At 38.2% G+C, this 15,697-nt stretch overlaps 1 protein-coding gene across 7 annotated transcripts in view; it reads left to right on the top strand.

The window, feature by feature from the left end:
* Positions 1 to 15,697, top strand: part of LOC121289719 (ubiquitin thioesterase ZRANB1) — a 96,649-nt gene extending 80,952 nt beyond the window's left edge. For all 7 annotated transcript variants that reach the window (XM_041209360.1, XM_041209359.1, XM_041209357.1 and 4 more), the window contains 3 exons: positions 7,647 to 7,776; positions 12,500 to 12,729; positions 13,654 to 15,697. In XM_041209360.1, the coding sequence (XP_041065294.1) occupies positions 7,647 to 7,776; positions 12,500 to 12,729; positions 13,654 to 13,872 (579 nt within the window). In that variant the 3' untranslated portion in view covers positions 13,873 to 15,697. The remainder of the gene's footprint in view (positions 1 to 7,646; positions 7,777 to 12,499; positions 12,730 to 13,653) is intronic.

Raw genomic sequence — 15,697 nt, forward strand, 5'->3', positions numbered from 1 at the left:
TTCAAACATTCCCCATTGTTTGACAGTTGCTGAGCCCATCAAATCATTTGTGTGGACAAAGAGAGCAACAGAAACCTGCTTGTTGCATGGAGTAAGTCACTGAGAGTTCATTGCCAGAAACTTCCAACCTCCATTGTCTTCAGTGAACCAAGGGAGGATCCTCAGGCCTACAACGTGTCCAACTACCATCTTGAAAACTGATAGCAACATTGACTTTTTGGACTGTCTTGGAAATCTAAGTATGTTACATCTTTTGTGATATTTTTGTATGTCATGTGTGAATGAATGAATGAATGGGTGCTGTTGTATTTATATTACAGGTTATGAGAAAATAAATGTTTATTCTGTTAGGCTTTCTCATAAATTTAAACTATCTTGCGTCTGTTCTTAGAAGCCACAGCACTCAAGAGGTTAAAACACTTCTCTAAAATACATCTTGTTCCAGTCAGTCGAGAGATGGAAAAAGAGGGAAATTATCCCACATCTCTCTCCTGTCAGTGGTAGGGTCAAATGGATGAATGTATTTGTGTGAATTGAGAACAGGAGACATGATTGTAATTTAAAAGCCGTGAACCTAATTATAGAATAATTGTTTTAATAAACTGTCTATAACACTGGATGATGATTCATAGCATTCTGTAAGTATGGAATGAACAAGTTATAATGTAATGGGTAGCAGAGGATTGAAGTTGATCTAAGGACATAATGAAAAATGTACCAACCCTGAACAACTCTCCAAACAATGGAGCAGTGTTTCAAATACTTTAGTTGGCATTCTTGCTGCGAGTGCTATAGTAAGTTTTCAAATTGCTCTTTAATAACTTGATTATGACTTGAGTTATTTCAAAACTCCTCAGTTAAGTTTTTCAGCCAGCTCAAAATCATGCTAATCAGTTACTAGGTTTACTTTGGGTAAATAAATTATATCAATGTTTAAAATGTATGTTCAAATATTTGTACTTGAAAATAGACTTTAGTTTTCCAACAAGGATGGAAATTCTGTTAAATGTTCAGGCTAATGTGAATAGTTTGGGAATTTTAAGGTATTGTGGAACATAACTTGATTCTTTAAAATTTGAAGCTTTTTAAGGTATTCAATGGATTTTTTTTTTTGTTTAGGTTGCAATGCTTTCTAGTAACTTTGCATCCATTTGAAAACTGTTTCTGAAAGCAGCAGTGAGTTCTTGTTAGTGAAGTAAATTGTGGCATGAAATGGTCTACTTGTACTCAACTTTCAGACTAAATTGATAGACTTTTTAACTATTATTTTGCTTTTTATTACCTGATAAACATATTTATAATTTGGGTCGTGGGCATTTAGCTTTGTCTTGTTTTAAAACAAAAACAGAATTACCTGGAAAAACTCAGCAGGTCTGGCAGCATCGGCGGAGAAGAAAAGAGTTGACGTTTCGAGTCCTCATGACCCTTCGACAGAACTTGTTTTATTTGTGTGTAACACTGGAAACAAAATCAAAAATACAGCCACAGCACTAGGCATGTAATTAATTTTCAGTTCAGTATGAAATATCACAAACTGAAGAGATACAGTTTGTACTACAACCGACTGCTTTTATTTCACTTTCTATTAAGTTCTGAGGTTTAAGTTGATCATTGAGGTGGTTAGAGCATGTTATCATCCTAGACCAGACCCCCAAGTTCTTGGTAGGATCCAATTGTTTTGTTTAAAGTAGACAAAGTTTGAGATTTAAGACACTTGTTCAGGCAAGAAAGCTACAAGTTTCCACAGGTTTTGAACAAAAATCAACTTTACTATATAAGGTCAGAAAAATAAAAATTTACAATATCTATCTTATACTTAGCATTCAGGGTTAATATGAGGTACATCTGAATTCTCAAGCAAACTGGTGGAACACATCATACTGCACAATAAATGACGGATACTATCAAAACAGATTCCACTGTTTGCTCAACAGCCCATCCAGACATCAGTAACACTGAGCCAACCTATCTCACTGAAATTTCATCTTTCTCGCAAGAGTTTCCAATCTTCACCTTCGAAGATCTCACTTTCGAATTCTCTCCAAAGGTTGCTTCAACTCGGACAGCTTCAACGACTCCTCACCTTACAGGTTTCATTCTTGATTCCTGAGTCTACTCTCCAGCACCAACTCAAGAACAATTTCAGCTCTTCAGCCGTGCCAAGCAGAATGTTACTGCTCCAGACGTAGCTCTGCCGCAACGGCCTGCAGCATGGAGTCATGAAACTTCCACTGCTGTCTTGGATCTTCAGGACTTCTCTCGAGCCCCTTTCAATTACCAAACTCGGACAGCATTGACATTGGTCCACCTCGCGGAGTTTCAGTCTCTCCTTCGAGATTCTGTTCCCCTGAATTCCTGAGTACGTCCAAACACCAAATTACAGGCACGACTTCAGATCTTTGGCTGCACCACACAGAGCCCTGCAGCCCCAATGGCCTATTCAGTTACCAAGGCTTCTCCTGAGACCTCAATTAAAATCTGTTCCCTGCAGCCCTTTCTCTAATTTGGAGCCTGTTTCTCTGCTCTTTTCATTTCCTTAAGGGGACCTGTTTCATCCCTTGCCTTTGTCTCTTATCTGGGACTTTCTTTTGGATCTCTCCCAGTTCTCTCTCCCCTGTTTGGGACATCTGCCTGTCCACTTCCCTTGTCCCTGCCTGGGACACTATGGCGCTCCGCACCTGGTCACTTGACCTGGGTTTTTCCCCACTCTTTTCTCTTTACGTGCAGGCAAGTGAGGCCTGCCTTGGGTCCGAAGTACGTAAAGATGTAGAACTGTAAATGCAGCATGTTCCCAGCCCGTACAGGTGCAAAAAATCTGAATTTGTCGGAAGCTAAAGTTCCCAACCTCTGAGCTCGACACTAAGGTAAGTTGGGTTTCATAACAAACAGCGGAGATGGTGGTGCAGTGGTAATGTCGCTGCTACAGTAATCCAGAGGCCCAGGCTACAGAGTTTTTCCAGCATTTTCATTTCGAATTTCCAGCATCCGCAGTATTTTGCTTTTATCTTAGTGCTCCAGAGTTATGGATTCAAATCCCACAACAGCAGCAGGTGGAATTTAAATTCAAACCATTAATAAAAAATCTGGAATTGGAAGCTAGTCAGTAATTGTCCATGAAACATCGGTAAAATCCACCTAGTTCACTAATGTCCTTTAGGGAAGGAAATACGCTTTCCTTACATATGACTCCAGAAACACAACAATATCTTTGACTCTTCATTATCCTCTGAAATGGTCTAATGAACATGGGCAATTATGGATGTGCAACAAATGCTGGCCTTGCCAGCGCCCACATCCCATGAAAGAATAAAAAAGAATTTAATTTCCAAATTTTTCTGCTGAATGCTGAACATTGTTTTATAGATATAAGGAGGAGAGAGGCCATGGAATGATTTGAAACCAAGTATGAGAATTTTAAAATTAATACTTTTCTTGATTAATACTTCAGGCAATCTGACCCATTACTTACTCTCTAAAATTTAGAGGTTCTAGTTAAAAGAACATAGACAGAAACAGCCAATGAACTGTACCTCTGGAGTGCTGCTATTCATGAAATTTAATGCTAGCATGTTAATGGAACTAAGTGTTAAACAAGAAGGATTCTTTGTAATTGAACCGTCACTTATCAGGGTAGTTTTAGTATCAATGGGTCAGTTAATGTTTAAGCAGTATTTCAGTTGAGCTTCAAACTTTGTGGAGGCACTCATTTCAATGTTCTAATTTCAGTATTCCGCATGGCTGGGCAGAGGCTTAAATTTATGGTTGCTTAGCCATGCCCAAATAAATTTGACCAAAACTTTGGCTAACATTTTTAAATAATTGTATATTCCTTAACTTGAATTGTATTTTGTTGTTCTTGGATGGCAAGTGTAAAAAAAAATTCAGGAAACCCTAATGTGGGTTTTCAAAAGACTGGATCTCAGTACCTTTAACTGGATCATGTGGTTTCATACAACTACCTTTAAAAGTGTATTGCTGAATTGGGCGAGTATTTGTTTATTTCTGTGCGCTTGCAAAATCGCTCCTACCAAATTAATCTCTATTTTAGCACATAACTTAATAAATTAGTGACTTTTAAGAATTCAGCATTTGAGATTGTTATTTACTAGGTGTGGTGGTAAAATAAAGCTTCATGATCACCTGTCTTTAGTAATTTAGTGTGTAGTAATGCAGTTCTATGGAGAATTCTCTGGATCCTCTGTTTATATATTCCAATTTAAAGTTCATTTAAGTTGATCATGCACTGCAGGAGAATAGAAACAAGTATGGAAAACAACTTATGTTAAAGGCGTTATATAACGCTTCACAGGAGCGTTAAGACAAAGTATGAACGAGCTGCACTAGGAGATATTAGGTCAGGTGACCAAAAGCTTGATCAAAGAGGTAGGTTTTAAGGCTTTCTTAGAGAAGGGAGAGTGAGATAGAGAGGCGGAAAGGTGTGATGGAATTCCAGATACTGGGGCCTAAGTAACTGAAGGCACGGCCACCAGTGGTGGAGTGCTTAAAATCGGGGATGCACGAGAGGTCAGAATTGGAGCAGTACAGATGTCTTAGAGTTGTAGAGGTGGAAGGGATTACAGATATAGGGATGGGCAAGGCCATGGAAGGATTTGAAACCAAGGATGAGAATTTTGAAATCAATATATTACTTGACTGGGAGCCAATGTAGGTCAGCAAGTGCAAGGGTTACAAGGGAATGGAACTTGGTTTAAAACAAGGGCAGCAGAGTTTTGGATAACCTCAAGTTTAGAGTGTAGAATGAGAGAGAAACCAACAAAGAGTGCTTTGGAATAGTCCAGTCTAGAGGTAATGAAGGTGTAAATGAGAGTTTCAGCAGCAGGTGAACAGAGATGGGGTCAATGTCGGAAAAGTGGAAATAGGCTGTCTTGGCGATGGACGAACATGAGGTTGGAAGCTCACCTTGTGGTCGAGCATGACACCAAGGTTGTGAACAAACTGTTGCTGGGTGAAGGATGGAGTCAGTAGCTGGGGAATGGAATTAGGAGAGAGCACTGTAAACAATGGCTTCAATCTTACCAACATTTAATTGGAGGACATTTCTATTCATCCAGTCCTAGATATTGTATAAGTCTGATAATCCTGCAATAAAGGAGAACTTGAGAGAGGTGGTGGTGGTGAGGTAGAGCTGGATGTTGTCTGTGTACTTGTGAAAATTAATACTCTGCCTTCGGATGATGTTACTAAGGGGCAGCATGTGGAGCAGAAATGGGAGGGGGTCAAGGATAGACTCTCTGGATACACCAGATGTAACAGTGCATGAGCCGGAAGAAAAATTGCAAGTGATTCTTTGGCTGCAATTAGATAGGTAAGAATTGAACCAGGTGAGAGCAGTCCCAGCCAACTGAGAAACATTGGCAAGGCATTGGAGGAGGATAGTGTAGAAAACTGTGTCAAAGGCTGCAGGCAAGTTGAGAAAGACGAGGAAAAGTTTACTGAAAAGGAAGAATGGATTAAGGGAGGATAGAAGTGGCAAAAGAAAATTCAAAAGTAAATGTACAATTTTACAATTTTTAAAATCTCCAATACCTGAAGGATGAGATTCATACATGCAGTAGTCAGTTTTCAGTGATTGAGTGGTTGCTTGGTAGTCATTAACAGTAATCACATCGTTAGAAGGGTGCTTAGGCTTGAAATGACAACTTTGTGATGAGTTCAGTTCATATCTACCGTGCAAGCACAGAAATTTCATGCCTTTCAGTGGTGAAGCAGACAAAAAGATGTGTTTGCAAAGCTAATGCTTTCTCAAGTTGAAGCATTAGCTAACAAAAAATGGTGAGTGTCATTAGCCTTGCCTTTACTTTGATAGAAAATTATGTGCTATTAAAAATAATTTATTCCAAAGATTATGGAAGCTATAATTGAGGGTTAATTTGCAGTTCCAAAGAAGAATTCTGCTTCTGTTGTGTAGAATATAATGGAAACCCTGAAGCGACTACCAGGTAATCTTATTGATGAGTTAATTTATTATTTTAACAGGTGATCTACCTCAAAATAAAGTTGTGGCCTGTGGCTATTTTCTACAGTATTAATTTAGTGGTTGGAGGGGTAGCTTTGTCTTCACTTTGTTTATTCACATCAGGTGTCTTGAAGGACAACCCCAGGTTGTCACAGTTGATGCATGGTAATGTCCTTGCTTTACTCACTGCAAAATATAAGAATTTGATATGAATTGTCTTCTATAACCTGTGATGAATAGCTTGAATGATTCTGACATTTCATCAAGTGGCTGGATGGCATCCTAAATCACAAATGAAAAGTTAAGGGTGTCTTGTGCCAGAGGCACCCATTGAGTACAAATTGTTTGACTGTAGTTATTGGTTAAGATCTCAACAACTGATATCAGATTTCCAAAACCAAACTGTTTATTTTGTGATCTTTCTACCACCCCAAGTATCCATTAATACTTGCTGCAGTGTTGTTTTAAATGAGTGAAATGAGGTCTGGTGTGAAGCCATGTGTTGCTGTCAGTGGAAGGTTTTTCACTTCAAAACAGGTGTTACTGACAGCTTGGACATTTCATGCAATTGATTTATGATGACGTGGTCATGAAGGATTACAAAAATAATCCTCAATAGATTAACAAGAAGTAATGTCTGCTAATGGTGTAAATTTATATTTAGTGTATGTTTGTTGCAAGAGTAGCAATGTTGCTTCCTGATCAAGAGGGACTGCTAAACAAGAAAAAATATGTTTCAGAAGTCAGGGAAATAGGACACAACTTTTTGGCAAAATTTCTACATTTTTAAATACCGAGCACCTTCTGAGAAATTTGTATGTTACATCTGCATAAAGTTGTGATTGTAGCTGGATTATAGTCATGTTTCACCACACCCTGTAAATTATTTCAGTGCTTAAATCTATATTTTAATCTAAAATCTGTATGTTGGAAACTTTCAAACTATATATAAAAACAGAAAATGCTGGAAAAACTCAGCAGGTCTGGCAGCATCTGTGGAGAGAGAGAGACAGAATTAACGTTTCAAGCCTGTATGACTTCTTCAGAGCTAAAGTGGGAATGTGATGGATTTTATACTGTTTGAGGGGTCGAACAGGTGGTGTAAAATAGGAAGTCAGGATAGGTGGGAGCTCAGATTGACACAGATGTCGTGGACACCAGACAAAAATGGAATGTTAATGGTAGTGTTAACAACCCAATTCTTCACAGGGCCATCTATCACTTTCTATGTTGTGCTTTCACGTGCTAACCCTTGTTCAGCTATTAACACATTTTGCTATCTTACCTTTTATGCCACTAACAGCACCTTCTTTAGTCTTTAACTAACACTCACTTTAACAAAGATGTCATGGGCACAAGCCAATCTCTCTTGAGCTCCCACCTATCCCTGACCTTCTATTTTGCTCCACCCCCTTTTAAACAGTATAAATTCCATCACATTTCTACTTCTCATTAGCTCTGAAGAAGACTCAAAATGTTAACTGTTTTTCTCTCTACAGATACTGCCAAACCTTCTGAGTTTTTTCCACTTTGTTTTTATATCAGATTTCCAGCATCTGCAGTATTTTGCTTTTATTTAAACTATATATGTCTTGTCCATTTTATTCAAAAGATAAATCAATTTTTGATTTGAAGATTTAACACATTGCATTATTTTGACTCATTGCAGCCTGGAGCCAGTCTAGAGCAGACCCACATCTTCGTTTTAGCCCACATTCTTCGCCGACCAATTATAGTCTATGGAGTGAAGTACTACAAGAGTTTTCGTGGTGAGACTCTAGGGTATACACGATTTCAAGGTAAGTAATTTAAAAATATCAAAGTCAACTGGTCCAAACCTATTCCAAGAGCTGCTTCAAGCACTGTTGTCTTAACTTTAAGTAGACTAGCTCAGGTTACGTGCTTCAATCTCTGGAATAGGGTTTGAATTCATGACCTACTGATTCAAATGAAATTTCTACCATTGGGAGGCTGATAATGAAGTGATGCTGGATGATTTTTGAGGCAAAAATAGTGGAATAGGTGACTACTCAATTTCCTGTTCCCACTCGCCCAGGTGGACAGTATCTGGAAATTTGGCATTGCTTGGGAGAAATCCACTCTAGCTCCTCCTGCATTCTTACTACATGGCATGCATAGGTCTTCTAAGGAATGCTTTTTGCTATGCAATGGTGGTAGCTCTGCCTTGAAGCTATGTTTTTTTAAGTAGATGGGATTGAATGAAACTTTGATTGCTAATTTTTACATGTGTTTTTGCTGAACTGATGCTGGAGTTTTCTGTGGGCAACAAGGTTAATCAACGCAATAATAAATAAACTTTTGTAATTAAATATGAGCATCGTGACGGCAGGTGTTCCATTAGTCATTTTATCAATGTTGCAGAGAATATTTTTATTAATTCTCAATTGATAAATATTCGGTTGGTACTTGAGGAATGAGCTGCTTTGAACAATTAAATATTTGACAAAATTGCTACAGGCAAAATGTTAGTTGATATGGATTTAAGATCAGGAATGTTCTATCAGAACTAATCTGCTAGTATTCATAGAATCTCAGTTTTATGGCAGTATTTTTTAAATTGCCCTATACAACCGATCAGCCTAAATGCTTGGCTTGTCTATTGTTAGTTGGATTCACAAAAGGATAAAAAATAACCCGGGGTGCAATGTAACAGTTCTGTTGCAGGACAGTAGGTTTATTGCAACTTTCATCTAGAGAACCAATCAGTCTCCATCACTGGCAATACCATTGTTCCCAACAATTGTGATTTGAGTCCTGAAAAAGCTTGAGTTTAGGGTAACGTTAAAATATTGAGATAAAAGCAAAATACTGCGGATGCTGGAAATCTGAAACAAAAACAAAAATTGCTGGAAAAACTCAGCAGGTCTGACAGCACCTGTGGAGGGAAAGACAGAGTTAACGTTTTGAGTCCAGATAACTCCTCTTCAGAACTAAAGAGAATTAGAAATGTGGTGAAATATATACTGGTTAAGGGGGGGGTGTGGGACAGATGAAGCCGGATAGAAGGCCAGTGACAGCTGGAGGCAAAGGAGAGATTGCAAAAGATGTCATAAACAGAAGTTCGAAGGGGTATTGAAGGTGGTGATACTGGCAAAAGGAGGTGCTAATTAAGAGCAGAAAGCAGGATGAGTAAGTGACAGATGGCCCTGGTGGGGGAGAAAAGATCAAAATAGGCTAAAAGGTGGGGATAAAACAATGAAAAGAAATAAATCCTTAACCAAGGTTTCCCACCCACGGTGGTTGACAGGGCTCTCGACCATGTCCAACCTATCTCCCGCGCCTCTGCCCTTGCACCTTCCCCTCCCTCCCTGAACTGTGATTGGATCCCCCTCATCCTCACTTTTCACCCCACCAGCCTCCGCATTCAAAGAATCATCCTCTGCCATTTCTGCCAACTCCAGCATGATGCCACCACCAAACACACCTTCCCTTCATCCCCCTGTCGGCATTCCATAGGGACCATTCCCTCCGAGAACCCTGGTCCACTCCTCCATCAACCCCTAGACCCTAACACCTTCCCATGGCATCGCAGAAGTTGCAACACCTACTGCTTTACTTCCCTCCTCCTCCTCTGTCCAAGGGCCCAAGCACTCCTTTTCAAGTGAAGCAGCACTTCACTTGCACTTCCCTTAATTTAATCTACTGTATTTGCTGCTCCCACTGCGGTCATCTCGACATTGGAGAGACCAAACGCAGTCTGGGTGACCGCTTTGCGGAACGGCTTTGGCCTGTCCGCAAGCATGACCCAGACCTCCCTGTCGCTTGCCATTTCAACACCCCATACTGCTCTCATGCCCATATGTCCATCCTAGACCTGCTGCAATGTTCCAGTGAAGCTTAACACAAACTGGAGGAAGAGCACCTCATCTTCCAATTCGGCACTTTACAGCCTTCCAGACTTAACATTAAGTTCAACAACTTCAGATCATGAACTCTCTCCTCCATCCTCACTCCTTTTTGATCCCCCTTTTCAAATATTTATTAATTTTTATATATACATTTTTTTCCACCTATTATTATTTTAAAAATTTATTTCCATTCATTGTTTTATTCTCACCTTTTAGCCTATTTTGATCTATTCTGCCACACCATCCCCACCCCCACGAGGGCCATCTGTCACTTGCTCATCCTGCTTTCTACTCTTAATGTCACCATTAACACCTCCGTTAGCCGGTATCACCACCATCAACAACCCTTCGACGTTTTATTTATGACATCTTTTGCAATCTCTCCTTTGCCTCCACCTATCACTGGCCTTCGATCCAGCTTCATCTGTCCTACCCCCCTTAAACAGTATATATTCACTACATTTCTACTTCACTTTAGTTCTGAAGAAGAGTCATCTGGACTTGAAACGTTAACCCTGTCTTTCTCTCCATAGATGCTGTCAGACTTGTTTTTCCAGCAAATTTTGTTTCTGTTTGATTAAAATAATGAATGTTGACTGTACCGGCGCCTCGGCCAAGCTCTTAATCAGATGCTGCCTCAAGGCTCCCTTTTGAGAATTGACCAATTTTAGCAGTGCTTCAGCATAATTTCCCATTATTCACATACCTCACTAATTTACAAACCTAGACAACTCCCAACTCCATAGTAATTTCCAAAGAATATTGTAGATTAGTTAAAAGAACAACAGAATTGTGGAAAGTTGGCTTAATTAAACATTTCTTTATTTGTAATGCTGGATAATTTTTAATACAAAAATGACAAAAGGATTAGTCTGTAGTGTAATAGGTTGTATATTTAAGTTGTCAAGTTTAGTGGGGCAAGAGATGTGCTAGGGCCTCAACTATTTATAATCTACATCAATGATTTAGATGAAGGGACTGAATGTATGGTAGCTAAGTTTGTTTGTGACAAAGATAAGTAGGAAAGTAAGTTGTCAAGAAGAGGTAGAGATATGGACAGGTAAAGGGATTGGGCAAAAATTTGACAGATCGAGTATAATGTGTGAAAATGTGAACTTGTCCACTTTGACAGGGAGAATGGAAAAACAGTACACTATTTAATTGGAGGAAGATTGCAGAACTCGGTGGTACAGAGGGATTTGGGTATCCTGATATGACAGGCACAAAAAGTTAGTATGCAGGTACAGCAAGCAATTAAGAAGGCAAATGGAATGTTGACATTTATTGCAAGGGGAATGGAATATAAAAGTAGGGAAGTATTACTGCTGGTGTACAGGGCATTGGCGAGACCACATCTGGAATACTATGTACAGTTTTGACCACCTTATTTAAAAAAGGATATAATTGCAGTGGAAGCAGTTCAGAGATGGTTCATTTGACTTATTCCTGGGCTCATCCTAGGAAGAAATGTTGAGCAGGTTGAGCTTATACCCATTGGATTTTAGAAGAATGAGAAGTGATCTTATTGAAACATGTATCCTGAGTGGACTTGACAGGGTAGATATCACAAGGGTGTTTCTACTCATGGGGGAGACTAGAAATTGTGGACACAGTTTAATAAGAGGTCTCCTTTTTAAGGCTCAGAAGAGATTTTTTTTCCTGAGCATTGTCAGTATGTGGAATACTCTTCCCTAGAGGTCATTGAATTTATTCAAGGTAGAGTTAAGACAGATTTTAATAAAACAAGGGAGTCGAGAGTTATGGGAGGCAGACAGGAAAGTGAAGTTGAGACCACAACCAGATCAGCCATGATCTTATTGAATGGCAGAGCAAGCTTGAAGGGCCGAATGGCCTACTCCTCCTATGTCTCCTTCTGATGTTCCTCTAATTTTTGCAGAACATTTGGATAATTGCTTTGTCTAATGCTTAATTCATATACACCTCTTACTACTTTATACTCAGCAGACGCACACACAGTTCTCCAATTAATCAAAGTTTTTAAAATGTGTGGTTGGTAGTTTGGATACTATTAATCTTTGCATCAATTCTGTGGAACAAAGATTTCAAGCAAGTTGTTTGTCCAGCCTAGAACAAGACTTTTCAAACATGTAGTTTAGCCCCTGAGAACAGATGGTATAACTATAATTGGGTAAGATTCACAAAATTAGGGCTGAAATTTTGATTAGCTTATTTAACCTGATTATAATCATCTAGTTATATTTGCATCCTTCCCTTCCAGCACCACTCTGCCCGTTAAGAATTTAACCTTGCGTTCTGTGAATTTTTTCAGCTATGTAAGTAAGAGTGTTAAAGAGCAGTTAGGCACTTTGAAAAGATGTGTGGGGGCAATTTTGGAAATTGCAAATGTTTTATTATTCACAAATTATTTCAAAATGTGTATATTGTGAGGAAAGCAATGGAAATATGAATAGATGGTGCTCCCTAGAATTCTCCAGGAGATGAGCAAAGATTTTAAAAGTTGCATAGATACATAGTTATAATGAAGGATAGCAAATGTTACTAGTGGTCAAAAACAGGAGTATGAATGCATGACATTATAGACTAACTAATCCCGTATTTATGATGGATCTTATTAGATTACAGTTAATATTGAATTCAAATTTATCTACTAATATGACTCACTGCTCCTCAGGTGTGTACTTGCCTTTGCTATGGGAGCAGAGTTTCTGTTGGAAAAGCCCTATAGCTCTGGGGTATACAAGGGGCCATTTTTCTGCACTGGTCGCTATGGAAAATGTTGGCTATGACAATCGAGGTGCTGGCGCCAACCTAAATACAGATGATGATGTCAACATTACCTTCTTGCCACTGGTGGACAGTGAGAGGAAGCTATTGCACATTCACTTCCTTTCGGCTCATGAGGTACGTGCAGGTTTGGTGGCTGTTTTAATATCCCATTGTGCACCACATTCCATTTTTCTTTCAATTTTTGTTAACCTAGATCACTGTAGTTTTAAAATGCTTCAGATAATCCGAAAATTTAATGTCAATTTATGCAGTTGTTCATTTGTTCATGTTCTATTACTTTGGGTTGTTGTAAGTATCATAACTATATATAGGATTCAGTTATTGAGTAATAGATAATTTGTTTTTATGGAGAATTTTGATGAATAGTCATAAGTTGAAGGTGATTTTAAAAATGAATGTGATTGGCAATGTAGGCGTACAGTGCATTTGAGATGCATAAATTTTGATGTTGAAAAATACCAAAGTATTTGCTATTCTTTCTGGAACAACTTTACTGCAATAATCATAGACAAGGTTAAATTAAGTAACTAGTTTGCTTTGAAACTAGTTTATTTTAACTTTAATTTCAGTCTTTTATAGCTAGTGTAATCTATTCCACTTGTATCCTTTTTTCAATGTAAAACTTTCACATTTTCCCTCTATTTTGAAAGTAGGAACAACTTTTCCTTCTCCAAATGAGATATTTGATTAACTAAAAACAGGGTGAAAAGGTTTTTTAAATTTAGTTGACTTATAAAGATCTAAAGATTGACCTTGCCTTACCAGGTCATGATTTTGGTGGCATAACAGGGAAAGGTTGTTGAGAAAGAAACAGCTTCAAGAAGACCAGTGTTCTGACATGAATCAGTTTGTTTTTGTTTAATATTAGAAGTTTATAAATGTTATAATTAAATGAAGTTAGTGTCACTTGGACATTAAACCTCATCTTATAATTTAGTATTTTGTTGCATTAGATTTGAGACTTGATGAGTGATTCAGGGCTGGCAACCCTATTGTTAAGTTATAAATTGATTGAAATAGCTGAAATTTTCTTCACAGATCGGCAACGAGGACCAGCAGGAGAAGCTACTAAGAGAATGGCTTGACTGTTGTGTCACTGAGGGCGGAGTTCTTGTTGCACAGCAAAGGAGCTCCCGTCGGCGCAACCATCCATTGGTTACACAAATGGTGGAGAAATGGTTGGATCGTTATCGGCAGATACGACCATGTACTTCTCTTTCAGATGGTGAGGAAGATGAGGAGGAGGATGATGAATGATGCTAGGTATCTGATGGAGTCATGGGCATTACTTTGCTGAGAAGCCTGCAGATTGGACTCTTCTGGTTTGTCGTGCATCATGGAAAGTTTGGATACCAAATAGAAGTCACGTTTGAGGTCTGATCTTTGGCAACAAAAAAGGCTGATGTGTTTTGCCATGTTGAAATCAGAACTGGCGTGGTTGGACAACAATAAACTATGAATGCTAAATTTACTTTAATATTAAGAGAAAAGGCTTTTTTTCCCCTCCCCCCCCCCCCCCAAATTGTACATCCTTAGCTATAAATGTACTGCATGTGGTTGTGTAAGAACTGTGTAACAGGGAAAGAACTATACCAGCATCTAAAAATAATTGAATTTATATCGGTTTCCTAGCAAGGGCACTTAAATCTCCTCGTTTCCGATTCCGGTTTGTTCCTTCTAGATTTATTTTATTATAGCCGTTTACAGTCTATAGTCAATGTTTTCAAAATACTTGTGCATGTGTTCTTTTGAGAGAGAATTTTATGCCAAATTGTTTTGCTGAGGGACAGATGACAGGTTGTGTACTGGGGTTTGAAGAATAAGGGGCATCATGGATGGCAAAAACCATCATGAGAACAAGTGCATGGGTATTCTCTAAAAAATGCATTAGGATTGAATACTATAATCAAGTAAAATCTCTAAGGAACAAAATAGAGATGTTGGGTTATGTTTGGAAAGTGTTCACCAAAGTATTGTCTTTGTTTCTGATTTTTTTAAAAGAAACTGTTACTCTATATAGTATGGAGTCGGCAAATTATTGTTTTCGAGTTTGCAGAGGTCATACATGTTCTCATCTCTTCACTAATGTTCACTACTACAAATCTAGTTTAGACCCTGAACTCTGGCAGTAATTCTATTCTGATAAGCCTATTTATTTAAAGTGACCTGGAGACATGAGGTACTTTTTCCCCATAAAATTAAGTTCAGAACCAATTGTGTGGATTTTGTTGATTGTTTACTCAACCCCGATGAAGAATTTCATGTTGCACAAATACATACTCTTGCTGTGAAAATGTTGCTGAATGTGCTGTTGACTTTTTTTTGTCTATGCAAATGCTGTGCACCACTGCTAAGCCAAAGGTTTCGACTTAACAACGTTATAATTTTGCAGTTGCATGTGTCTCACTGAAATTTTATAGTTCTATTCAGTACACTTTTGAACTTGACAAGAAATACTTTTATCTTGGTAACATTCTAGGCATTTTATGCAAATTGAGTTTTCTTTGTAATCCCTAATGTTCAGTACTTGTCACGTCAGCAGCTAGACAAATTAAACTACATTGATGTGAAAGATTTAGATGAGTTATTTTCTGAAGAAAACTGCAATTTTTTGTTTCAAAAGATAAAATTGGAAATGTAAGCAAAGTGTACATTAGGCTCAAAGTAATTCCAAAATTGAGAGTGAGATTTTTTAAAAATGTTTTGAGAGTTATTCAAGACACCACCTTGGGTTTGAGTTTTAATTCCTCACGTAGCTTTGAGGTATTAGTGCATAATGTAACTCTTTGAATTGAGATACACCATGTATTTGTTCTCAGGCATGCACTTGACCTCCCTGTTTAACTGTTATGCATTAATATTTTCTCACGTTGAGACCTATGTACACCCACAATATCTTCAGGTGATGCATCCATGTAAAATTTTAAGCACAAGATTGGTGAGGATAACTGGATTGCAAATGCAATATGAGAAATGCCCTTTATAGGCATGATTTTATAATTTGTGTTTTCATTTTTTAATAATGGAATATAATGTGCATTGGGGAATCACTGAATATTAAAAAGAAATTCATCTGAACCAG

The sequence above is a fragment of the Carcharodon carcharias genome, chromosome 17, assembly GCF_017639515.1.
Source record: "Carcharodon carcharias isolate sCarCar2 chromosome 17, sCarCar2.pri, whole genome shotgun sequence".
NCBI lineage: Eukaryota > Metazoa > Chordata > Chondrichthyes > Lamniformes > Lamnidae > Carcharodon > Carcharodon carcharias.